Source organism: Hemiscyllium ocellatum, chromosome 14, assembly GCF_020745735.1.
Source record: "Hemiscyllium ocellatum isolate sHemOce1 chromosome 14, sHemOce1.pat.X.cur, whole genome shotgun sequence".
NCBI lineage: Eukaryota > Metazoa > Chordata > Chondrichthyes > Orectolobiformes > Hemiscylliidae > Hemiscyllium > Hemiscyllium ocellatum.
Genome location: NC_083414.1, coordinates 19694932 through 19721414, shown reverse-complemented (window position 1 = coordinate 19721414; position 26483 = coordinate 19694932). Strand labels below are relative to the sequence as shown.

At 42.8% G+C, this 26483-nt stretch overlaps 1 protein-coding gene across 1 annotated transcript in view; it reads left to right on the top strand.

Annotated features, from left to right (window-relative positions):
• The window catches only part of LOC132822087 (interleukin-17 receptor E-like), a 75216-nt gene that overhangs the window by 4976 nt on the left and 43757 nt on the right, over positions 1-26483 (top strand). Inside the window, exon 2 of the mRNA XM_060835113.1 lies at positions 17830-17845. Within this exon, the coding sequence (XP_060691096.1) occupies positions 17830-17845 (16 nt within the window). The remainder of the gene's footprint in view (positions 1-17829; positions 17846-26483) is intronic.

Genomic DNA, 26483 nt, shown 5'->3' with positions numbered 1-26483 from the left:
ACTGCAACATAGGTACATTTAAACTAAGTAGCGGGGTGAGGGGGGGGGGACAAACTGGATGTTTAAGAAGGAAATTGAATGAAAAGTTAGAGCAGGGGAAGTCAAGAAAGACAACTGTTTCAATGAAGCAGAAAACTCAGACAGGGATCATGCTGTAAGGTTGAGTGAAATAGGAGTTGATGGGAAGGGTGAGGGCAGTAACAAATTAAAAATACTATATATGAATGCACGAAGCATTAGAAATAAGATGATGAGCTTGAGGCTCTTTTGGAAATTGGCAGATACGATATTGTGGGGATAACTGAGATGTGGCTTCAAGTGGACAGGGCCTGGAAAATGAATATTCAAGACTACACATGCTATCGTAAGGACAGACTGACGGGCAGAGGGGGTGGGGTGGCCATGTTGGTAAGGGATGATATTCAGTCCCTTGCGCTGGGGGACCTAGAATCAGGGAATGCAGAGTCAGTGTGAATAGAGCTGAGAAATTCTAAGGGTAAAAAGACCCTCTTGGGAGTTACTTACAGGCCCCCAAACAGTAGTCTGGATGTCGGATGTAAGTTGAATCAGGAGCTGAAATTGGCCGGTCGCAAAGGTGTTACTACAGTTGTTATGGGGGATTTCAACATGCAGGTAGACTGGGAGAATCAAGATGGTATTGGACCTCAAGAAAGAGACTTTGTGGAGTGCCTCCGAGATGCATTCTCAGAACAGCTGGTGCTGGAGCCTACCAGGGAGAAGGCAATTCTGGATCTGGTATTGTACAACGAACCAGAATTGATCAGGGACCTCGAAGTGAAGGAGCCATTGGGAAGTAGTGACCATAATACAATAAGCTTCAATCTGCAATTCGAGGGGGAGAGGGTACACTCGGAAGCAACAATATTTCAGTTGAATAAAGCGAACTATGGAGTTATGAGGGAGGAGCTGGCCAAAGTTCAATAGTGCAATACCTTAGCAGGGAGGACAGTGGAGGACCAATGGCAGATATTTCTGTGTATAATGCAGAAGATGCAGGATCAGTTCATTTCAAAAAGGAAGAAAGATCCTAGGAGGAGGCATGGGTGGCCGTGGCTGACGAGGGAAGTTAAGAAACATATAAAGTTAAAAGAGAAAAAGTATAACATAGCAAAGATAAGCGGGAAAATGGAGAACTGGGAAGCTTTTAAAGAACAACAGAGGATTACTAAGAAGGAAATATGCAGAGAAAAAATGAGGTACGAAGGTAAACTGGCCAAAAATATAAAGGAGGATAGTAAAAGCTTTTTTAGGTACATGAAAGACAAAAAAATGGTTAAGACTAAGATTGGGCCCTTGAAGACAGAAAAAGGGGAATATATTACGGGGAACAAAGAAATGACAGAAGAATTGAATTGGTACTTCAGATCTGTGTTCACTGGGGAAGACACAAGCAACCTCCCTGAGGTAACAGTGGCTGAAGGATCTGAACTGAAGGGAATTTATATTTGCCAGGAATTGGTGTTGGAGAGACTGTTAGGTCTGAAGGCTGATAAGTCCCCAGGGCTTGATGGTCTACATCCCAGGGCATTGAAGGAGATGACTTGAGAAATTGTGGATGCGTTGGTGATTATTTTCCAGAGTTAGATAGATTCAGGATCAGTTCCTGCAGATTGGAGGGTGGCTAATGTTATACCACTTTTTAAGAAAGGTGGGAGAGAGAAAGCAGGAAACTATAGACCAGTTAGTTTGACCTCAGTGATGGGAAAGATGCTGGAGTCTATTATAAAGGATGAAATTATGACACATCTATTGTAGTAACAGGATAAGTCAGAGTCAGCATGGATTTATGAAGGGGAAATCATGCTTGACTAATCTTCTAGAATTTTTTGAGGATGTAACTCTGAAGATGGAATGATCGAGACCCAGTAGATGTACTGTACCTGGGCTTTCAGAAAACTATTGATAAAGTCCCACATAGGAAGTTAGCAAAATTAGGGCACGTGGTATTGGGGCCAAAATACTAGCTTGTTGGTTGGCTGACAGGAAACAAAGAGTAGTATTAAACAGCTCCATTTCGGAATGGCAGGCAGTGACCAGTGGGGTACCGCAGGGATCAGTGCTGGGATTGCAGCTTTTTACAATATATGTTAATGATATAGAAGATGGTATTAGTAGTAATATTAGCAAATTTGCTGATGATACTAAGTGGGGTGGCAGGGTGAAATGCGAGGAGGATGTTAGGAGATTACAGGGTGACCTGGACAGGTTAGGTGAGTGGTCAGATGTATGGCAGATGCAGTTTAATGTGGATAAATGTATGGTTATCCACTTTGGTGGCAAGAACAGGAAGGCAGATTACTACCTAAATGGAATCAATTTAGGTAAAGGGGCAGTACAAAGAGATCTGGGTGTTCTTGTACACCAGTCAATGAAGGTAAGCATGCAGGTGCAACAGGTAGTGAAGAAGGCTAATAGCATGCTGGCCTTCATAACAAGAGGGATTGAGTATAGAAGCAAAGAGGTTCTTCAGCTGTACAGGGCCCTGGTGAGACCACACCTGGAGTATTGTATGCAGTTCTGGTCTCCACATTTGAGGAAAGACATTCTGGCTATTGAGGGAGTGCAGCATGGGTTCATGAGGTCAATTCCTGGAGTGGCAGGATTACCTTACACTGAAAGACTGGAGCGACTGGGCTTGTATACCTTTGAGTTTAGAAGACTGAGAGGGGATCTGATTGAGACATATAAGATTATTAAAGGATTGGACACTCTGGAGGCAGGAAACATGTTTCCGCTGATGGATGAGTGTCGAACCAGAGGACACAGCTTAAAAATACGGGGTAGACCATTTAGCAGAGATGAGGAGAAACTTCTTCACCCAGAGAGTGGTGGCTGTGTGGAATGCTCTGCCCCAGAGGGCAGTGGAGGCCCAGTCTCTGGATTCATTTAAAAAAGAGTTGGATAGAGCTCTCAAGGATAGTGGAATCAAGGGTTATGGAGATAAGGCGAGAACAGGATACTGATTAAGGATGATCAGCCATGATCATGTTGAATGGTGGTGCAGGCTTGAAGGGCAGAATGGCCTACTCCTGCACCTATTGTCTATTGGAGGGAATTCCACAACTTTGACTCAGTGACAGTAAAAGAATGGCAATATATTTCCAAGTCAGGATGGTGAGTGGCTTGGAGGGGAAATGTAGGTAGGGGTATTCCCATGTATCTGCTGCCCTTATCCTTCTAGATGGGATTGCTGAGCATTCCATTGCAAAGGTGCTCTTCTCGGACCTTTCTGCAGTGCATCTTGTAGATACTGCTGCTACCAAAGGTGGTCGATGGTCAAGGGAATGGATGTTTGTGGATATGGTGCCAATCAGGTGGGCTGCTTTTTTCTGGATGATGCCAACCTTCTTGAGTATTGTTGGAGCCACACCCATTCCTAGCCTTTGACATGCTTTTGTAATTTGTGACCAGAAACTCAACTGGACTTGCCAGTAGTAAGCCCCAAGATGTTAGTGGGGAATTCAGTAATAGTAACACTATTGAATGTCAAGGGATGGTGGTTAGCTTGTCTCTTGCTGGTGATGGTCATAACCTGGCATTTGTGTGGTGCACAAGTTATTTGTCAATCTAAGCCTGGATCTTGTCCAATCTTGTTGCATTTGAACATGAACAGCTTCAGTGTCTTCGAGGAGGAAGTGAGGACTGCAGATGCTGGAGATCAGAGCTGAAAATGTGTTGCTGGAAAAGCGCAGCAGGTGAGGCAGCATCCAAGGAGCAGGAGAATCGACGTTTCGGGCATGAGCCCTTCTTCAGGAATCATGCGCAGTCAAATGTAGCATTGATAGGACAGGCCTTTGTCTCCACAAGGACTATGTGATGGTCACTCTTACCAATACTGTCGTGAACATATGCATCTTTGGTAAGGATGAGATCCAGTATGATTTTCCTCTTGTTAACTACCTCACTGCCTGCCGCAGACCCAGTTGAGAGACAAAAACATAAGATGTTGGATTCCAGAGTAAACAGGCAGGAGGCTGGAAAAGCACAGCAAGCCAGGCAGCATCGGGAGATGGAGAAGTCAACCTTTTAGGTGTATCCCTTCTTCAAGAAGGGCAGACCCAGTCTGCCAGCTGTTTCCTTTAGGACCTGACCAGTGCTGCTGCCGAGCCACTCTTGGTGAATATTGAAATCCCTCCCAGAGTATAGTCTGTACGCTTGCTACCCTCAGTGCTCCCTCCAAGTGCCCATGTTTAACCTTAAGCTATAAAGCTTCATGGAGTCTGGAGTCAATGTTGAGGACTCTGAAGGCAACTCCCTCCTGACTGTGTATCACTGTACTGCTACCTCTGGGTCTGTTCTGCTGATGGGGCAACACATATTCAGGTGTGGTCTGGGACATTATCTTCCAGGTATGATTCCATGAGTATGACTGTATCAGGCTGTTTCTTAACTAGTCTGTGAGACGGTTTTCCCAATTTTGGCACCAACCCTCAGATGTTCGTAAGGAGGACTTTGCAGAGTTGTCAGGGCTGTGTCTGTTGTTATATTTTCCGTCTTTGTTGGTTGGTCCATCCATTTTCATTTCTTTGACGAGATTGTGGTGATTGATACTACTGAGTGGGAGCACATGCTTTGTAGTAGAGTGAGGGATGCTTAATGACCTTAGGTCACATCAAATGTATCAGAGAGGGTCACGGATTTAAAATGAATTGGGCCAACTGAAATCAAAGCAGTGAATGCCTGAAGAGCTTAGTCTTCATTGGCATGGAAAAAAGCCAATTTGTTTTGCATTCATGTATTTGTTCTTGGGATGTGCTCATCAAAGGCTGCACCCAGCATTTGTTGAGAAAGTGAGGTCTGCAGATGCTGGAGATCAGAGCTGAAAATGTGTTGCTGGAAAAGTGCAGCAGGTCAGGCAGCATCCAAGGAACAGGAAATTCGACGTTTCGGGCATAAGCCCTTCCTGATGAAGGGCTTATGCCCGAAACGTCGAATTACCTGTTCCTTGGATGCTGCCTGACCTGCTGCGCTTTTCCAGCAACACATTTTCAACCCAGCATTTGTTGTCCATCCCTAATGCCCAGAGGGCAATTGAGAAGCAACCACATCGCTATGGGTCTAGAGTTGCATGAGACCGGGTGAGGATGGCAGATGTCCTTCCCTGAAGGACATTAGTGAACTAGACAGGTTTTTCCGACAAGAGAGTAGAGTTTCATGTTCATCGGTAGATTCTTAATTCCAGATTTTCTTTAAATTGAATTCAAATTCCACCATGAGCCATGGCGGGATTTGAATCCAGGTCCCCAGAACCTTAGCTGAGTTTCTGGTTTAATAATCTAATGATAGTACCACTGGGCCATCAGTTTTCTGTCAGTTATGTAAAACGCTGGGGAATGGAAATTTTTTTAAAGCAGTTTTTCTCCTCGAGGTGGTTGCAAGGTATGTTGTGGCACAGTAGTACTGTTCCTACTTCTGAGGCAGGTGGCCTGGGTTCACGTCCCATCTGCTTCAAAGTTGTACAGTAACGTCTCTGAACAGGTTGACTAGTAAAACATCTGGAGATGGTTGCAAGCTGCTTGTATCTTGCACGTTTCACCTAGCTGTTGTTGACATGGGGAGTGTAGAATGTAGCTTGTGCCATTGGAAAGTAGAAGGGATTCAGTCAAAGTGAAAGCAAAATTGCTCTGTTATCAATCCAGTAGGTGACTGAGAACTCAACCACGTGCAAGTTCCTTATAGGTCTCATTTCAGAAAGTCTTGTGGTTTAGTGAATCAATTTCTGCTTCTGACCCAGAAACTCTGGGTTTAAGTCCCATTGCAGAACTGTTTGGCCGTGGAAGGAGCAGTTCAAGTGAATTTTACAATCTGTCTGCTAATCCTTCTAACCCTTCCCTACTATTTCCCAAAGGGAAACTTTGCATGTACACATATCAAACAGAACAGTACGTGGCATCTTAACTTGGCATCATGTTACCATTCCTTTTCTGTTGGTCTAAATCTTGTAAATCCCTTCCTAATAGTTCTGTGGGTGCACATCTCATATAGCAGAGGTAGAGTAGAGTCATGGAGATGTACAGGAGAAAGTGACGTCTGCAGATGCTGGAGATCAGAGCTGAAAATGTGTTGCTGGAAAAGCGCAGCAGGTCAGGCAGCATCCAAGGAACAGGAAATTCGACATTTCCTGTTCCTTGGATGCTGCCTGACCTGCTGCGCTTTTCCAGCAACACATTTTCAGCTCATAGAGCTGTACAGCATGGAAACAGACCCTTCTGTCCAACGCATCCATGCCGACCAGATATCCCAACCCAATCTAGTCCCACCTGCCATCACCCGGCCCATATCCCTCCAAATTCTTCCTACTGATATACCTGTCCAAATATCTCTTAAATATTGCAATTATACCAGCCTCCACCACTTCCTTTTTTAAGCAGAGGGTGAAAGGTTATCGGAGTAGATGGGAATGAGTATTTGAGCTTACAGTCAGGTCAGCTGTGCTCTATTATTGAATGGTGAAGAAGGTTCAAAGAGGTGAATGGCCTACTCCTGCCCCTCATTTGTACCTTTTGTGTGCATGGACTACACCACCATCTTCACTCAGCAAAGAGAAATCACTGGTCTTGCCAATGACACTCACTCACACTGTAAGAAGAAATCAAACCAATATCTCAAGCCCAGACTTATCTTGTGTGTCAGTGTTTGAGCTGTAAATTCTACCTATCTAATTCCTTAAGGCGCCAATAAATAAAAACCTTAAGATTTTTAATCCTTTTTGCACAAAAGGAATTCAGCAACAAGCAAGCAACTCAAAGCCAGATAAGTACGTGAAGCAGCAAGTAATGAGGGAATGTGCTGATAGGCATGGATGAAATACAGTGAATGGAGGCTCACTTGCAACATTAATGTTGGCACAGACCTGTTGGGGCAAGTGACCTATTCTTGCTAATTTTAGGATTTGAAGAATTGTTTTGGTCTAATCAAAGACAAGTTAATGCTGTGTGAAGTAACTCATTTAAACTGAGACAAAAGTAAAACAATACAGATAGTGGAATTCTGACAATGGAAGTATTCAGCAGAACAGAGAGAGAGAATCAAAGATGTATAACGACTGATGAAGGGTCATCATGACCTTAAACAGTAGCTGTCTTTCCACAATGCTACCTGACTTGCTGAGTATTACTAACATTTCCAGGACCTAGCAAAAGAGAAGAAATATTAACTAGTTTCAAATGTGTGGCATGGTGTAGAGATTGGAGGTTTGGGATGTGCTGATGGAAGAACATTTTGAGTAACTGCAGTGCATCATGTGATAATACGCATCCTTGCTGCTGCGTGCAGTAATGGAGAGCGCGAATGGTTAAGGTTGTGGAAGGACTGGGAGCAGTATGGACTAGAGAGAACCTAGATTCACCAGCAATGGGAGGAAGGAACCAGTTGCTGTCACCATGAGGAGGTGATCACCAAGAAGGTCAGAGTTGAGAGTGTGTTCCTGGAAAAGTACAGCAGATCAGGCAGCATCGGAGGAGCATGAAAATTGATGTTTTGGACCAGAGCCCTTCTTCAGGAATCTCCAGCATCTGCAGACCTCACTGTCTCCTACCAAAAAGGTTGGTTGTGCCCTGATTGTGCTTATAGTGTGGAAGGCAGTAAAATGAGAAGTTAGGAAAATTGAGAACTTTGGTTGATTCACCTACATCCTGTGCTGCAACACCACCCAGCAACCATTACTCTTGTCTCGCCAACTAACTTCATCAGAAGTTCTCATATCTTGTTGAGATTCAGCACCACCCACCCCGACAGTGGCTTTATCTGGGCCACTTTCCTAACCTCCCCCTCCCCATTTCCCACCTCCTCCTCCTGCCATTCAACCCAGTTTGTCCACAATCTGCTGTGCTTGGCTGATAGTCTCCTTGGCAAAAGTGAGGACCATAGATACTGGAGATTAGAGTCAAGATCAGAGTGGTGCTGGAAAAGCACAGCAGGTCAGGCAGCATCCGAGGAGCAGGAGAATCGACGTTTCAGGCAGGAGCCCTTCATCAAGAATGAGTCTCCTTCACCAGCTGAGCTGTGCCCATTGGGTGAATAATCTGACCAGTCAGTCTCTAGTTTTGTTTCCTCACCTTTTTCAGCAGAGGGCACACCATGCAAAGGAAAGGGAGATGACCAAGTTGGGCAGGGGATTTTAATTGAAGAGATTGAGGGAATGTTGTCACAGATGTGTGCCACATGGCTGGTGGCAGAATTATAGGTCTGTCTGTTATATGGCCTGAGTGAATCATTAACACCAGCATGGACTGCTTGGGCCGAATGGACTTTTTCTATGTTACATCTCCAATGAAACATGTCAATTTTAATTAATTGGTGACTAAGCTATCAGTGTGGAGCACGGTCAAGATTATTTTCCCAGGACCAAGCCATTTCCTTCTCTTTTGACTTCCAGAGACTCTTGGGGTAGAATCTTCTGTTGGTTGCATGGTTCTCATATGCTGGCTGGAAAGCCAGTGAGAGGCCTATCCTTGAGGATGGCCCATGTAGGCTCAGTGGTCAATGCTGAAGACACCACTGGTCCTTTGTGTACATTTTACAGCATAGAAAGAGGCCAGTTGGCTCATTGTATCTGTGCCAATTATTTAACATCTATCTGTTCTAATCTCACTATCCAGCACTTGTCCCATACAATGTTTCAAGTCATCATCTAAATACCACAGTTGTGCCAAGTTAAACAAATCCCTTCTGCCTGCCATTCCATTCCATGCTAATTCATCCGCTTATCTATAAGCTACTTAAATGCCTCTGTTGTATCTACTTCCACCACTACTGCTGGCAGTGCGTTCCAGGCATCTAACACTCTGTCTTTAAAAAAAAGTGCCCCTCACATCTCCTTTAAACTTTTCCCTCCTTACTTTTAAATGCATGCCCTCTAGTTTTAAACTAGAGGATGTGACATCCTTCCTATGGTGTAGCACACATAGGAATTAGTTCCCTGCAGCAGGAACTGTCTCTCATTAGAACCTCCTTTTCCCTTGCAAGTGCCCTTAGGTCAATAGCCAACCAACAAATGGTCTGGACTCTTTCTATCTCCATTGATCCCAGCAATGGTGGCTTGAGATCCTTTGATGGTCATTAAAGGTCTAGATGGGCATTATTGTGGCAGGGTGGACTGTGGACCTGCCAGCCCTGAACCCAGTGCTGATGGGAGTGGGACAGCTGCTGAGATTGCACCCAGCCTAATTATAAATGCCTTTCCTGCCTCCGGCCCATCATTTCTTCCACTGTAACTGGAAAAGGATGAGGATAGTCTCTCTGAGGACTTCATGCATTCTGAGCACTGAGATGGACTAGTTAGAGAGTTCATCTGGGTCATAAGTGAATGAGCACAACCCCAAGGTTAACAAATAAAACCGAAGTCCATATTTGGGTTACTTATGCAGTGAGGAGATGGGAAAGAATCAAGGCCTGGGGATTAATTTATAGGTTTATGGAGTTATGTTAAAACTAGTGGAGGGGAGTTATGAATGCAAAATAGGTGGCGGTAATCCAGTGCAAAAAGTGGAAAAAAGGTCAGCCCAGATGGATGGCACAGTGTCTCTGTGGTTAGCACTGCTGCCTCACAGCGCCAGGGACCTAGGTTCAATGCCACCCTCAGCTGACTGTCTGTGTGGAATTTGCACATTCTCCCCATGTCTGCATGGGTTTCCTCCAGGTGCTCTGGCTTCCTCCCACAGTCCGATGGTGTGCAGATTGGTTGGATGGGTCCTGGGAAATGCAAGTTTGCAGGGATAGGGTAGGGCTGGTGGGTCTGGGTGGGATGCTCTTCAGGGGGTTCGTGTGGACTCGATGGGCCGAGTGCCCTGCTTGCACACCATAGGGACTTCATAAGAGCAAAAGCATGTGAGCAAGATGACCGGAGGGAAGGGGATACAGTTGGAATAGAGATGCATGTTCTTGGTCTGAAGTTATTGTACTTGATGTTGAGTCCTGAAAGCTGTGAAGTGCCTAAGCCTTGGTTTTGCTGGAACACTAGCAGGCCTGGGGTAGAGATATTAGCATGTCAGCAAGACGTTGTACTGAAATGGCAAGCAACTAGAAGGTTTGGATCATACTTACAAAGAGAGTGGAGATGTTCTACAAAGCTGTCAGCTAGTCTGTGTTCAGTCTTGCCAATGTACGGAGACTGTATTGTGAGCAGCAAATATAGTGAGCTGGATTGAAAGAAGTGCAAGTAAATTGTTACTTCACTTGGAAGGTATATTTGGGGCTTTGGGGACAGTAAGCTGATAGGAGATAAACGGGCAAGTGTTAAATCTTTTGAGATTGTATGAGAAAGTGGCATGGGGAAGTGAGGAATTGGTAGGAATGATGGAGGAGTGGACTAGGGTGTTGCAGTGAGAATGGTCCTTGCAGGGTACTGACAAGGCAAGGGAAAGGGGGGGTTGATGTGTTTGGTGGTGGAAATGGCAGATGATGATCCTCTTGAAGGCGGAGGGAAGGGGCTCGAAATTGAGTAGAAGGGGAACCATCTCATTCAGGGAGGGAGGAGGAATGGTTGAGGGCAGAGTGTAGGAAATGCATCAGATTCTGCTGAGGACCCACTGCTCTTCATACACTGGTTGGCTGTTAAACACTGGGGCTGTCATTGAGAAGGAGAATAGTTGCTGTACATGTGAAGGGCAGGCGAAGATGTGACAAAGCACTTATAAGCACTTGGACTTGACTGACATTAAACAATCTTAACTTTAATGATACCATGAAGTGTGCATCAATTTCCTTCCCTGGCGAATTGCCCATGCTCCAGAAAATCTGTATTGGAAAAGTTACGTGCAACAGAATGTTTAAATCAATTAGACATACAGACTTGCACAACTATGTTAATTTCCCTTCCAGGTACAGTATTGATTAGGCTGATTCCAGCAAACAGCCAAACTTCAGATCGACTTTTACTTTATACCTGAACTCATCTCTTCTATTCTGGGCTGTTAAATTTCTGCCCCTGGTTTTCAAAGCTGTTCGTTTGGAATTCATTTTGTGTCAGTTCTGAATTTGCTTTAGACTACCTTCTAGGTCACGCATTATCCTTCCACATCAGCAAAGACCACACTAAAATTTCTGTTGGATTGAAGCTTGCCTGACGCTGAATTCATTGCAAATTTGTGCATTAAGGTTTGCTAGTAATTGAAAACATTTTTTAAAAAATTTGATAAACAGTTGAAACTTGTTTCAAAGTGCTTATGTTCCTTTAAAATGTGTTCAGCACCTTTTTTAAATTAAACCACAGACAGCAAACTCCTCTCGAAAGACTGGTTCAGGGAAGTCCGTTCATCTGAATTGCTTTATGTTGGCAAATCAGAAATGTAAGATACAGGCATTTCTTCCTGTTGACTCATGACATAAACTCCATACTTGAGTCAACAGGAATTATGCCTGATGTCTTCTCCATCATTTCTTCACAAATTTTAGTTGTCTTTCAGATTTCCACAAATGTTGGCTTAAAAAAACAAGAGGAAAATTACAATGAGCGTCAGATAATATGAAAAGAAAACATGAATTGCCTTTTCCACTCAGTCCTCATCATCTACTGATTGACTGCCCATAGACCTGCGTACTCCTGAGTCATGTCATGAAGTATCAGTGCCAACAACTCCATTTTAATTTATTCTGGTTTACTTGCCCAATCTGAGCATGTGGTCTATGGTGGTACAGAGGAGAGATGGATAGGACCCGGATTTGTATTTTTGGTGACCAAGTTGCTAATCCCTGCAGGTAATGAGAAGTTGGTGAATACCTTAATGACATGTTTCCTTCTAAAATATAGACATGATTGGGGCCATTTTTTCACGCAGGAATGGGATGGACAGGGTGGTCAGAATGGTGCTCAAGCATTCCTGACATGTTCATGCCCTCTGCCATTTTAAATTCTTCCATTCTGGGCGCAAGGTTGGCATCCACCCCCAACTGTTTCTTCATGAAGTTTTCCTCATCATTTGCCTTGCACCAGGCCTACCCTGTAGGTTTCCAGGCATTCTAGGAATGCATTGTGGTGAAGGCAAATTCATTTAAGTTTTTGTTAAAAAGTGACTTGATAACTAATTGAAATGAGAAAGTTTGCAGGGTTATGTGAAAACGATGGGGGTGGGGTGGGGGGAGAGGAGTAGTTCACATGTAGAGTCTGCATACATACACACAGCTGAAAGGCATCTTGCTGTGCTCTAACTATGTGATGCTGTAGGTTTCTTCATACCCTTTATGCCATATTTCTTAATATTACCCTTCGCCAACCAGGTCAGCGTCATGTCACCCAACCTTTTCTCTCTGATAAACATATCAGAAACTGATTTGCTGCAGTTTAAAGTGACCTGATTTTTGACTGTGGTTGCTGAGTGATAAAACTCTTCATATTCCCTGAGCTCAGCTTACAGTAAAGAGCAGACTAACTTTAACCACAATGATTATGTTTCAGTAATTAAAAACTCCACACTATTCGGCCTAGTAATAAACAGTCTAATCAATCTGTTACTCAGTAGCTAACTGAGAGCCTATGTTATATATTATAATGGTGATAATGTTTTAACCTGCAGGTCCTTTTCTCACTTTGAGTTACTTGTGATCTTTGTGTTGCTACTGCTCCCTTTGCAATGAAAAACAAAATACTAGCAGATCCAAAATCAGCTGGGTGGATAATGCTGTCAACTTAGTGCTGCCGCACTGTCCTTTGTAGGTTTTGAGCAGATCTGGTTCTGGAGGTTGAAGATCCAAGAGGCACAATTAAGGCCCTCTTGCCATTTCTAACTCTGTGTGACACCCATCGGTTTCTGCCGCACCCTCCTGCCATAGGCAGTACAGATCAGAAGGCAACTATTTGCAGGATTCATAGATCTGTCATTAGATAAAGCTAGACGCTGCTATTGGAGACTTCTTTTCTGACAGTGTGTTAATGTGTCTGAATTGTGTACTCATGTGCAGACCTGTTACCCGCTGCTCCATACTGGGAGGTACTGATTGATCCTGACGTGAAGTACACAAGCAGCTACTGAAGACTGAGTTTGTGCCTTGAAAGGCAAGTTCCCTGTTTTAGAAGGTGTTGACAGCTCGCCAACCCCATGAAAACTGATCAGTTTCTAATCAGAATCTAATCCAGTGCCTCCCTGACAAGTATTTTCACTCCGAAATCCCCCTCTCTGTAGGCCTACTATACTCTGGGCAATAATGACATGCCTGAGAAAGCATCCAGACATTTACCATCCCAACACCATGCTGTTCAATGATGTGTACCAATTCCATTTTGTAGCTAATGTCGTTTTTAGTGTTTAAGAATTACGGGGACCTAATTCAAAGGTGTGTGAATCTATGTGATCAGTGAACAGCAACTACTGGAACAATTATGTAATCTAATCCATTGATTATGCGGTCATTTACCTCTGCCTATCAATTGCTGCTGGCATTGTTTGGCTGTTGTGTAACTTCAGGTTGATGTCTCGTTTTGCGTATACCTTGTGCTGCTCCTGGTGTGCCCTCATGCATGCTTCTATGAACCAGAGTTGATCCCTGGCTTGGTGTGAATGAGAGATTGAGGCATATGCTGAACCTTAGATTGCAGATTGTGGTTGAATACAATTCGGCTGCTGATAGCCCACGTGGTTTGTGTGATGGACAGATATATTTGTTACAGGTAGATCGGTAAGGCTGAATTTCCCTTTTGTTGATCAGTCCAGCAGCTTTATCCTTTAGCATAGAACATAGGACATTACAGGGCAGTACAAGCCCTTCGGCCTTCGATGTTGTGCCGAACTGTGAAACCAATCTGAAGCCTATCTATCCTACACTATTCCATTTTCATCCATATGTTTATCCAACAACCATTTAAATGCCCTTAACGTTAGCGAGTCTACTACTGTTGCAGGCAGAACATTCCATGCCTCTACTACTCTCTGAGTAAAGAACCTACCTCTGACATCTTTCCTATGTTTGATTAGATTAGATTCCCTACAGTGTGGAAACAGGCCCTATGGCCCAACAAGTCCACACCGACCCTTGACTCCAACCTTAGATAGGTTTCTACTCCATTAATGTGATTGTTCTGTTTCACGTTTTCTGCCCATTGCATTATGGTTGCCAGCTCTGATTCATTATGAAAGGGGTTGAAGGTTAACACAGTTATTTAATCAAGACTTTTATAGCGGACAGGCAGCAGGAGCCCCATTCTCTATTGACCTGTTTTTAACTTGTTTCTATTTAGATTAGACAAGGCCCAACAAGTCCACACCCACCCAGTCCCATTTCCATCTGACTAATGCACCTAGCATTATGGGCAATTTAGCATGGCCAATTCACCTGACCTGCATATCTTTTGACTGTGGGAGGAACCGGAGCACCCAGAGGAAACCCACGCAGACACTGGAAGAATGTGCAAACTCCACACAGACAGTTGCCCAAGGCTGGAATCGAACCCAGGTCTCTGGCGCTGTGAGACAGCAGTGCTAACCACTGTGCCACCATGCCACCTCTGCAGTGTCTGTCACGTCTCAGTTTAAATCTATGTCCCCTTGTGCTAGCCATCACGATCCGAAGAAAAAGGCTCTCACTGTCCACCCTATCTAATCCTCTGATTATTTTAAATGTCTTAATTCACCTCTCAACCTTCTGTCTAACGAAAACAATCTCCAGTCCCTCACGCTTTCTTCATAAGACCTTCCTTCCATACCAGTAGAAAGTGATGCTGGAGATCAGATTGAGAGTGGGGTGCTGGAAAAGCACAGCAGGTCAGGCAGCATCCGAAGAGCAGGAGAATTGATGTTTCGGGCATAAGCCCTTCATCAGGGATGAGGGCGGCATTCCTGATGAAGGGCTTATGCCTGAAACGTCGATTCTCCTGCTTCTCGGATGCTGCCTGACCTGTTGAGCTTTTCCAGCACCACACACTCTACTCTTCCGTCCATACCAGGCAACATCCTAGTAATTCTCCTCTGCAACCTTTCCAAAGCTTCTACATCCTTCCTGTAATGTGGTGACCAGAACTCTCCGCATAACTACAAGTGCAGCCACACCTGAGTTTTGTACAATGGCTGTAATGTTAAAAGGTTAAATTGGACTATCTCTCTGGACATTAATGTAATATTAAAGTGTTAAACTGCACTGGCTGAATATTCTCGAAGTGGATGGAGACGACATTCGTGCAGAAATGCGGATGGTTCCCACTCCATTTAGACAGTCATTTGCAACTACTCCCCTACTATTATCAAATTCAACTCTAATTTAGTCCCTTCCATTCAGAAGTACTTTCGTAGCCATCCCACAAAGCTAGGACATATCACAATTACATTGTCTTGATGAATCACTGAGTCAGGAAATCGTTTGTAAAACGATTCCCCAGAATTAGGGCATTTATATTTGCATTATCTCAGAGGATGATCTCATCCTACCATTGCATCATGGTGATGGTGGTGGGGGGTGGGGAGCGGAGGGTTGGTGGGTAGCCAGCATATCTGTGAGTATTACCAACTGACCTGTATAAAGGGGATGTTTGGGGTCTCTTTTGACTCAAAGGGGGTCACCTGGCTTTAATAAACTTTTGACTGATGGCAGAAGTTGGTGTGTGTGAATTGCATCTCCGGAAAAGAGCATGACCTCCTGCCTCTGAAACTCAGTCCCTCTACCAATAAAAGCTAACACATCGTACGTCTTCTTCCACAGTGAATCATCTCACACTTTTCTGTATTAAACTCCACCTCTCAGCCCGGCTCTGCAGCTTATCTATGTCCTTCTGTAACCTGCACCATATTTCGGCACTATCCACAAATCTACCGACCTTAGTGTCATCTGCAAATTTGCCAGCCCATCCTTCTATGCCCTAATCTAGGTTATTTATATAAATGACAAACAGCAGTGACCCCAAAATAGATCCTTGTGGTACACCACTAGTAACTGAACTCCAGGATGAACATTTCCCATCAACCACTACCCTTTGTCGTCTTTCAGCTAGCCAACTTCTGATCCAGACCACTGAATCATTGTCAATCCCATGTGTCCATATTTTGAGAAATAGCTTACTGTGGCACCCTTCTCAAATCCACACACACCACATCAACTGCCTTACCCTCATTCACCTGTTTGATCACCATATCGAAGAACTCAGTAAGGTTTGTGAGGCATGACCTCCCATTCACAAAACCATGTTGCCTATCCATAATCCACCTATTCCTCACTCGACGATTATAAATCCTACCTCTTATAATCTTTTCCAGCACTTTACCCACAACCGAAGTAAAGATCACTGGTCTAAAACTACCAATGTTGTCTCTACTCCCCTTCTTTATGAAGGGGACAACATTTGCTATCCTCCAGTCTTCTGGCACCGTTCCTGTAGACATAAAAATCAAAGCCAGTTGTTTGCACTCTGCTAGTGCAGTTTGTAGTTATATTGCTGAGCTGCTCCTAGTGATGGACATTGAAGTCCCCACCCAGACTACCTTCTCTGCCCTTGTCGTCATCAATGCTGTTTCCATTGATGTTCAATATAAGGGAAAATTGACTTTTACCAGTCTTGCATTTTAGGGAAGGGAAGAATGTTAGTACCAGGTAGGTTGTACTCAGCAGGATGTTTCCTCATTTGACCTGGTTCCATGAATCTGGAGTCAATGTTGAGTACTTCCGGGGAAGTCTCTCCCAAAAGCACACCATGGCACTTCCATCTCTGGGGCAATTTCATGGAACTATACCTTATAGACAATGACTGTCAAGTTGTTGCTTGACAAATCTTTTGGCCAAGTCTCCCAATTTTTGACACAATCCCCCAGTTGTTAGTACAGAGGGCTTTGGAGGGTCAACAAGGCTGTGAGTGCCTCTGTAATTCCCAGTGTGTTTGGCTGATGCTGGATGGTCTGTCTAATTTTGTTTGATACAACTGACTAACTCAATGTCAATAGTTTTTGAGCTTTTCACATTCCTTCCTGTTGCATATAATTCAATTAATCACCATCTCAGGTGGCTGAGTCATCTGTTCTTTATTTTCTCTCAACTTTTCATATTTTTCTTCCTTTTACTTAGTCTCTTGAAGACATTGATTCATGAACACTCCACTAATTTGTCTAACGTGTGCATGATCAAAGCATTTCAATGAGTATTGGAAATCTAGTTGAACACAGTGACAATAACAGAGAGGAAAAAAAAAATGTTGTCCCGCCCAAGCAACTACAGCTTTTCCACTAAGTTTCATTAGTTTGCTGAGACGTAGGCTGCCTGCTGGGTTTGTTTTGTGTTTGTAGTCCTGGCAGAGAGAAAACGAAATCTTTTTTCAGGAAATAAATCTGCAAATCACAAATCCTGTTTGACAAGAGACCGTGTGCAGTGTATTACAATTTGAGTGATTCTTATTAAACCTTCTCAACTAATGTTTCTCGGTAACATTTAGGAACTACTCATAGTGGTCAAGTACAACCTTACAAATGGGGGCTTAGATCAGGGAATTTTTTTTTTAGTTCTGCATGTGCCAGAACTATGAGGATTCTAAAGTTAATGTTTTGAAATGTGATATTAAAGGTACAGGTATGTACTTCATAGCGTAAAACTCTTAACTGCATGAGTCTCCTGTATTAAGGTGTGCAGGATACCTTATTTTATGCTTGAATAAGGATTATATTGAATGGAAAGGTAATAAGCTTGACTCCATTTTACATTTTCCAATTCACATACATACTGATACGTTTATAAATGTGACATAATTGACAAAATAGCTTCAATATCAACAAACATTGTTTTTGTTTCTGATTTTTCAGTTCTTCTCGTTTTTAGCTTCATTATCAATATCAGTTACCTTTATTTGAAATGTGGAATATGGTGGTGAAGTGACTAAAACAAATTTCTGCTCTTTTTCCACAGCAACCCCTTGATATAGGTAGGTATTTTTCTATTTTATCTTTGCGCAATCGTTTATTTTCCAATTAAAATTTTTTGTTCTTACGAGAAAGGTCAAAAGAATTTGATAAATGTTAAAAATGTTTGCACTTGCTTATTCCCTGTCTTCTCTAAGTATGCATGTAAATGCATTCCTTGTCAAACCTGTAATGTCATGACAGTGCACTTCATCAAAATGTAGGCTGGGCTTTGTAGAATTATATTGCAGCCAAAAACCTGGGACTGATGCTCCATGGATAATAAATCATTTTAATTTTGTTGATAGATTATGGTTTCCAGTACATTAGTTAGTTCGATTTACTTTTGGCAATAGGTCAGTGAAGTGTGGCATTCTGGTCCAACACTTCTCTAGGATTTTGTAGGCAAACATATATTTGAAGAACTTTACAGAATGGAAGCAAAAATGATGGTACGTGTTGGGATGGAATAAGGCATCAGGTGGAATTTTAAAAAAATTCATAAGTCAGTGAACTGTATTCAAGAGTTATACCTGTGAACATATATTATATATATATATCTGAATTCAGGGTAGAAGTTCAACATTTAACCCTTTTCTGAATCCCACATTTCCATCTCTCCCCAAAAACTCTTGATTCCCTTGGCTAAAGAATATTTTCATATCTGTCTTAAATATAATCAATAGCCCCACTTCCACTACCTTCTGAGGCAGAGAGTATTTGGATTTATACACCTCACCTTATTTGATACGAGGGTGGCACGGTGGCTCAGTGGTTAGCACTGTTGCCTCACAGTGTCAGGGACCCTGGTTCGATTCGGGTGACTGTATGTGTGGAGTTTGCACGTTCTCCCTGTATCTTCCAGGTTTCCTCCTGTCCAAAGTTGTGCAGGTTAGGTGGTTAGCCATTGGAAATGCAGGGTTATGCAGATAGAGTAGGGGGATGGTCTGGGACGGGTGGGGTGGACTTGATGGGCCAAATGGCCTACTTCCACACTGTCAGGATTCTATGACTGAAACGTCTAAGATTCTTAGGAAGCTTGACAGGGTGGATACTGACTCGTTTTCCCCACTGTGAAGGAAGAAGGCATAATGTCAGAATAAGGGGCTGAAAAAGGAGAGGAATTTTTTTTTCTGGTGTGAATCTGTAGATTTCTTTACTGTTGAGGCTGGCTCATTGAATATACTCAATGATGTGACAGACGGTTTCTTGGTCAGTGAGGAAATCAAGGGTTATGGGGAAAAGGCAGGGAAGTGGAGTTGGGGGTTATCTCACCAGCCATGATCTCTCCTAATGTAAGAGCAGACCCGATGGGCCGAAAGACCTCTTCCTGCTCCTGCCACTATGGCCTTTAATTCCGCTCTGGGCAGCCAATGAATTTACATCCTCAGTTATCCTGTCTGTATCAATCCGCCTTTAAAAAATAAGTTGTCATTAATCGTTCAACATATTTATAAATGCTCCAGGGTTATGATTTCTGGTCATGGCATTTGTTCTCCTTAACTACTTTAGTTACCATCGGATTGTGGATCCTTGCTTGGATTTTTCTTTTATACTGGGAATGTGCTTATTCTGAAATATCCCTTTAAGAGTCTGCCGCTGCTTCTTTACTGATCTGTCTGCCAGTCCAAAATTTCAGTTCACTTTGTCTGGCTTAGCTTTCATACTCACAGAGTTCCTCTCATTTAGGATTAAAATATTATGTTTAGAGCCACCTTTCACTTTCAAATTGGATGTCACAAGGAATTAAGGGCTACGGGGAGAATGCTGGTAAGTGGAGGTGAAATGCCCATCAGCCATGAATGGCGGAGTGGACTCGATGGGCCAAATGGCCTTACTTCCACTCCTATGTCTTATGGTCTTATGGATTTTTAACTTGGATCATAATACAATTAATAGTACCCAGGTGTGCCTTTACTCTGAGGTTATTAATTAATCCTGTCATATTACACAAGAGCAAGTCTCAAATAATCTGCTCTCTGGTCAGTTCCAAAACATGCTCCTCCAAAACTATTTTAGAGTGTTCTATGAACACCTCATCCAGGTTACAATTACCAATTTGAATTTTACAATTCATATGGAGATTCAAATCATCCACTAATTATTACCATTCTTTTATCACAAAGCATCCAATATTTCTTCTTGTATCGTATTTCCTGTACCATAGTTACTGAGAGGTTGCCCGTAGGACCTCCCCACAAGTGATGTTTTCACGCTACTGTTTCTCAACTCCACCCAAACTGATTGTACAATCTGATTTCTTGAACTGAAGTCATCTCTAACTATTTCACCAATACCATCTTTGATTTATAGAGCTACCCCTCCACTTTTACTTAGCTTCCTATTCTTCTCGAATAACTCATATTCCTCAAAATTTGGAATCCGTCCTTGTCATTGTGGAGTTGTCTGTTTTTCACTTTATAGCCTTTAGTCTTGACTGCTGCTACATCTTTAGTTTATATTCTTCTCTGTCCCTTCTCTGATTTTCATTTTCCACTTTAGGGTTTTGCTGTCCTGCCCTAACTTCAGCCCTTGATTGATTACTTTTTCCTAAACATAAACCCTTATACCCTCTTGTTTGGTTGAAAGCTCTCTACTTTCCTTATTATGCAGCTTGCTAGAACAGTGTGGTTAAATGGTCTGTTGACAATTAACTCTACTCGATTCCTAAAGTTATACACAAGTATGACTTGATGAAATGTTGGTTAATGTTTTGATATTCTCTGTTAATAAAATACTCCAGGGTTAAACATTTATGGAAACTGTAGCAGTTATTTTGGCTCAGTTGCAGTGACATGCTAGACAGGAGGCCTAGCTATACCGATGTAAATTGTTTGTACTGTTGTGCTTTGTTGAGCAAATCAGCTGACCCTGACACTTCCTACAGCTCTGAATTGTTTTATTGTTTAGTTCTCTTTATTAGTTAACAAATGTTTCCAGGGCATCAGAATAGGGATTATGCCAAGGGCAACTGATGTGTGAAGTTCGCTGTCCAAGTTTCTGGAAGTACAGATTGACCTGAAGAAATGCTGTCAAGGGACTGACTGACAGTATTTCCTACTTTCGAAGTTGGACAGCGAAGGCCGAGAGGAGATTTGATATAGGTTTTTAAATCATGAACGGGCTGGACGGAGCAGCTCTGGAGAAGCTGTACCTGTTTGTGAAAGGGGCAAGAATGAGAGGGTATAGGCCAAAGAAGCAATGGTGATGAGAGAAAAAAAACTCTTCACGCACTGAGTAGTTAAGGTCTGAAATGCACTGCCTGGAAACGTGCTAGAGGCGGATGAAGGACGTTGGATGATTACTTGATAGAAACGGTGCGCAGGGATATCGGGGCGGGGGGTGAAGGCAATAAATTGGCACTAGGTACTGACGGATATTTGAAGAGCTAGTGCAGGTACAATGGGCTGAATTGTCTCCTGTGGCATAACAAATCAGCGATTCTGGGTCATCAAGGCGAGAGGAGCAGCTTATGGAGGTCAGCAGTGCTGCCCAACCGACCCCACCCCAGTTTCTACCCACCTGGTATCCCACCCACATCCTGCTGGGAAGTTCTGTGCCAGCTGATCAGCTGACGCATGGACTTTGTCATGCACTGAGGGAAGTGTCCGAATGGAAGCACTGTGCCATGATTCTGAAGGAGCTCTGATTGGTGTCTCCTGTCAGAAATACAGTGCTCCCTGCCTTCATGAGATACAAAGGGGCGGACTGTCAAATCTGCCTGAGATTGCCTGTCCTTGGAAAATCCAGCCCCTTGTATTCCCAGTGGAACCTTCTCCGTGGTCTCACAAGAGAATGAAGTCGAGCATGCTCGTTTGGCTTCACATACGCTTTGAAGCCAGATGGAAAACAGGGTGTTGTGTTCTCTGAGGAATCCCTCTCCTGCTGGACATGCAGAAAGAGTTAACTCTAGTCAGGCCAGGCTCCAATCAATGTGATATGGGCTGTTGCCACGTTGAGCAGAGAATTGCCTGTGATTTGAGAGTCGACAGAGGTTTCTGTAAAATCGAAGATGATGAGTGAGTAGCAGAGTGCCGCACTCGCAATCACTTCTCATTCATTGAGATTTCTGGGTAGTTTGATGCGTGCTTCAAAATCATGTGGATTAATTCCCATTGGGTCCAATCCACTGTCTTGTTCAGGTTAGTGCAGACACTGCAAAGCTGCCAATTACATTGTGCAGTCTGACTCTTTTTCTGTTAATTCTGTCTGTAACCACATCAGTGAGGCCTGGGTTCAAGACCCACCTGCTCCACATGTAAGTGATAACATTGCTGAACAGGTTGAATTGAAAATATTAAAAATGAAGTCTCTAGTCATTAGCTCTCTGCTGCTGTGGAAGCTAGCTGAGTCATCAAAGCGACCACACTTCAAAAGTATGTCATTGGTTGGAAAGCGTTTTTAAGAAGCCTCGAGGTCATGAAAGGTGCTATAGAAATCTAAGTTATTTCTTTTGTACATTTTCAGGGTTAGCTTAACTATCTGTCACAATGGAGAGGAGCACTGTTTTCTCTTCCCTGTCAATAATGGAAATCAATAGAGACTCAATTAATCCACATGTTTTCTATTGGCAGTGTTTTGAATGAATGTCTCTGTTAAGTACACTTTCCTCTTACCTTCATACAAATGACGTCAATCGTGACTTCTACTGGTCTCCAAGCCTGAAATGCCAGCTTCTGTTTTTTCAAAAACAATCTGTCTGATAATTGAAAATGGAAATAATGTGAATGCAGACAATGGAAGCTCTCCTAGTTTCATGACTAATGCCTGATAGCTCTGAAGTTTAGCTTTTTGGCTCGTTCCTTGAGTTAGTTCTGAAGACCTGTCTGTGTGCCTTACAGCTAATAAGAAATAGTAAATATCTTTTCTCTTTGTTTTGAATAATGTGTTGATGGGCCACATTACACAACTGGGGGTTCTTTTACCTGTGTTTTTGTGCTAGTTTTCACTCTCTTTACTCTATTTGGCCTCAAAAATGGTTGAAACCTATGGCCGTGCTAGTCTGAAAATGCTTGATCACAGAAGTTAAGCAGACTCAGGCCCTGAGTAGGAAACTGCTTGTAAACCCCAGCTTCAGTAAGCTTTAAAAGGGCTTTTGAGCTGCAGTGGCCCTGGGTTCAAGACCCACACGGTCCAGAAATGTGCAGTAACATCTCTGACCGCATACAGTTCCTGCAGGAAGCTGTCACTTTGGTTGCCATAGCATTCTAGAATAGGCTCAAGGGTCTGAATGGCGCATTCCTATTTCTTATAGTCTTATTTTGGTCAGTCAGGGAATCATATATGTTGGGGAAAGGAGAGGAAAGTGACTGAGAGGAGTATTGAATCACTCATGATTCAATTTGCAGAGCAGGCTAGAAGGGTTGCATCTTAACAGGTTCATTGGAAAATTAGATAAAACAGTTGGTTGTTGTCGCCCTCTCATGGTAAATAAAGGTAAAGACAAGTTCATGGCCAGCTCTTATTTCACAACTACATAATATTATTTCTCTGGGAAATGAAATTGTTAATTTTTGCAATTCTGACAATGCATTATTTTCTGTGGAGCCTTTTATTCCCTTTTTTCTTTCCATTATATTCTTAAGTGATTTTTAAACTGAGAAGCCTTAAGAAAAAAACTTCAAATTATTTACAGACGATGTATTTCAAAACCTCTTGGCCCATGTAAACTTTTGGCATTCCTGCATTCAAGATGGCAGGCAATGTGTTTTTCTTATTGTATGTATTCATATTTATTGTGTGTTGCATGTATTATATATTTTTTAATATCTGTATGCACCACCGATTACCCAATTTTAAAAAGAGAGCAAAAATGATTTTCAAAATCCTAAAACTTGTTTTTATTTGTAGAACTGCCCAGAATCAAAATATGGGCATTAGAATATGCAGTTTGAAAGATTGGTGACCATAGTGAATCATCAGTTGTTTTTTTAAAAATAGTTTTCATAGACAGATGCTTCATCCTTGAGACTTGTTTTTTCTCCACACAACTGGAAAGCTGAGCCAGTGACTCGAATACTTTCTCATTTATATTGGTGGCCTATTGAAAATAGCCCAGCTTCTTGAGCTCTGGTAATACGTGGATGTTGAGACCTCATCTTCCTCAGCTGCTTCTCTGAAGCCGCTCCCTTTGTAACTGCTTCCACAACAGTATTGTCATCCACGTTCCGTCTAAGATGTGCACGCGTGCAGTTGCTTTGCGTGCGCATGCTTGGCATTCTGACACATTTTTACATATTGACTTCTGATTCTGGAGGTCACTGCCACACAGGGGACGTTGGAGGTCCATGCAGAACAAGAAGAAAATTAGCAGGCTCACTGATTGTCATCTGCTGGTGCAGCACAGAGTTCAGCAGCATCAGCAGTCAGAAATTCTTCCTTTTTGTTTAATCCTAATTTTTGAGAGAAGTGTAGCATTGGCATTATCTCACACGACATCATCTTCTGCTGAAAAGAATTGTAGGCATGAAGCAATTCTGCTTTACCATGTCAAAGGCTCTCTTCAGGATGTTCATGGCTTGAAATAAGTCTACATTTCCTACAGTTTCCAGGCAGCAATCTACTTATGGATAAGCAGCTAGCTGTTCAGATAAAAGCATTTTAGATTTATTGGTCCATTGGCTGAGTAGTTGAAAGATGAATTGGGTGAGAGAAAGAACAGTTATCGTGTTTGGACATGAAGAGGGGCTGAGCAATGATCTGAGAATAATAGGATCCTGCATTTCTGGAACTGAACATGGTGATCCAGTTGCTGAACTCATGAAGTGAAAATCATTGATGCCATATGTTGCTGACTGGTGAAGGTTTGAGGACCTTGGTTTTTGAAGTTGCCGACGAGTAAGAAGGCATGGCTTTTGGTTTTTGGACAAGTCTACAGCAAAAAGAAGGGGCTCCGATTTTACTGTTGACTGTATCTTGGCCCATGACATGGTACGTTTTGTCTGGTATGTACTTGTAAGGAAGGCCATCTTGTCTTTAATAAAGGTACCTGTGGGATTGTTTTCTTGAATAGGTTCTAGGAAGGTGCTTCTGCCAGTGAGTCCAGATTGGAAGTGTCTGTGATTTGAGCCTTCTCTACAAGCCCAGTTGTAGATGAGGTTAGGCTTGATTTTAGACTGCAAAAAGTAGGCATTGCAAGGAGTAAAGTTGGGGACATCAATTTTCAGCTTTCTCCACAAGCATCTTATGTTAATGCTATGTTTGGGCCAGTTTTAACTGTATCATTAAATTAACTAACAAGCTCCATCTTCAATTCTGGATTTTTTTTTGAGAGTTGTATCTTTCCCGTGTTCACATTCCATTCTCTACACTCACTCTAATATTTTCAGTAATTTTTATCCGACCCCATCTGTATTATATTTGACTGAATTCAGCTTAACTGTCATTTGCATTTGTCCCTTCATTTAAGTTCCTTCAATGACTTATATTTGGTTTCAAGTTCTTATAAGTCCAATTTTATTTTCTGGCTGTGGTTAACCATGATATTGACAACAATAACTAAATAATGTGCTTCATTAAACTGCAGTTCCTCAGTCTGAAAGGGATTTGTCCTTTTTATTCTCTCAACTGATTAGATTCCCGACAGTGTGGAAATGGGCCCTTCGGCCCAACAAGTCCACACCGACCCTCCGAAGAATAACTCACCCAGACCCACTTCCCTCTGACTAATGCACCTAACAGTATGGACAATTTAACATGGCCAATTCACATCTTTGGACAGTGAGAGGAAACTAGAGCACCCGGAGGAAACCCACGCAGACACGGGGACAATGTGCAAACTCCACACAGTCAGTCACCCGAGGCTGGAATCAAACCTGGGGCCCTGGTGCTGTGAGGCAGCAGTGCTAACCACTGAGCCACTATGCCACCTCAAAACTGCAACACTGCGATGGCCGGGAATTGAATCTGGGTCAACCGCTTGGAAGGCAGCTATGCTCGCCACTATACACCATCATCCTGCTAAATTCTTACTGTTTTATATTTGGGACATTAAACTCTGAAGGTGATTATTAAGGTTGTCTCAAATAGATGACACGGGTGCAAGAACAGAAACTGTCTGCTGGCTCATCAGGCTATCCCTCTATGTTAACGCCATAGTGGAAATCGCAAAGCCAAAGAGAAAAACGGATTGGGACCTTTTGTTGTGTGGTCGCCACAATGGCAGGATGTCAAACTGTGTGGGATCAAAATAAATGGGTAGCATTTAGTGCTTTATACAATCAGTGGACTCTCAAAGCATTTTCCAAGCAGTAGTGTTGTAATGTAGGAGAAACAGCAAGCAAATCCACACAGCAAGCTCCATCAAACGTCAAGGTGATCATAATCAGGTAATCTATTTGATGATATTGATTGAGAGATAAATATTGACCAGGGCGACTGCTCCTCATTTTGATAAAGTGCAGCATTGTCTTAGAATGCTCTGGGGACATCCTATCCCAGAAGATGGTGGAATTTAAATTCAGTTAATGGATTTGTATTATAAAGTTGGTCTCTGTAATGGAGACGATGCCAGGTATTGCTGATTGGTGAATCAAGTGGGTTGTACGATGTCCCTTAAGGAATAAAATCTGCTGTCCTTTCTTGGTTTGACCTACATGTCACTCAAGACCCAAAACAATATTGGTGACTCTTCACCACCCTCCAAAATGGCAGAGCAAGCCA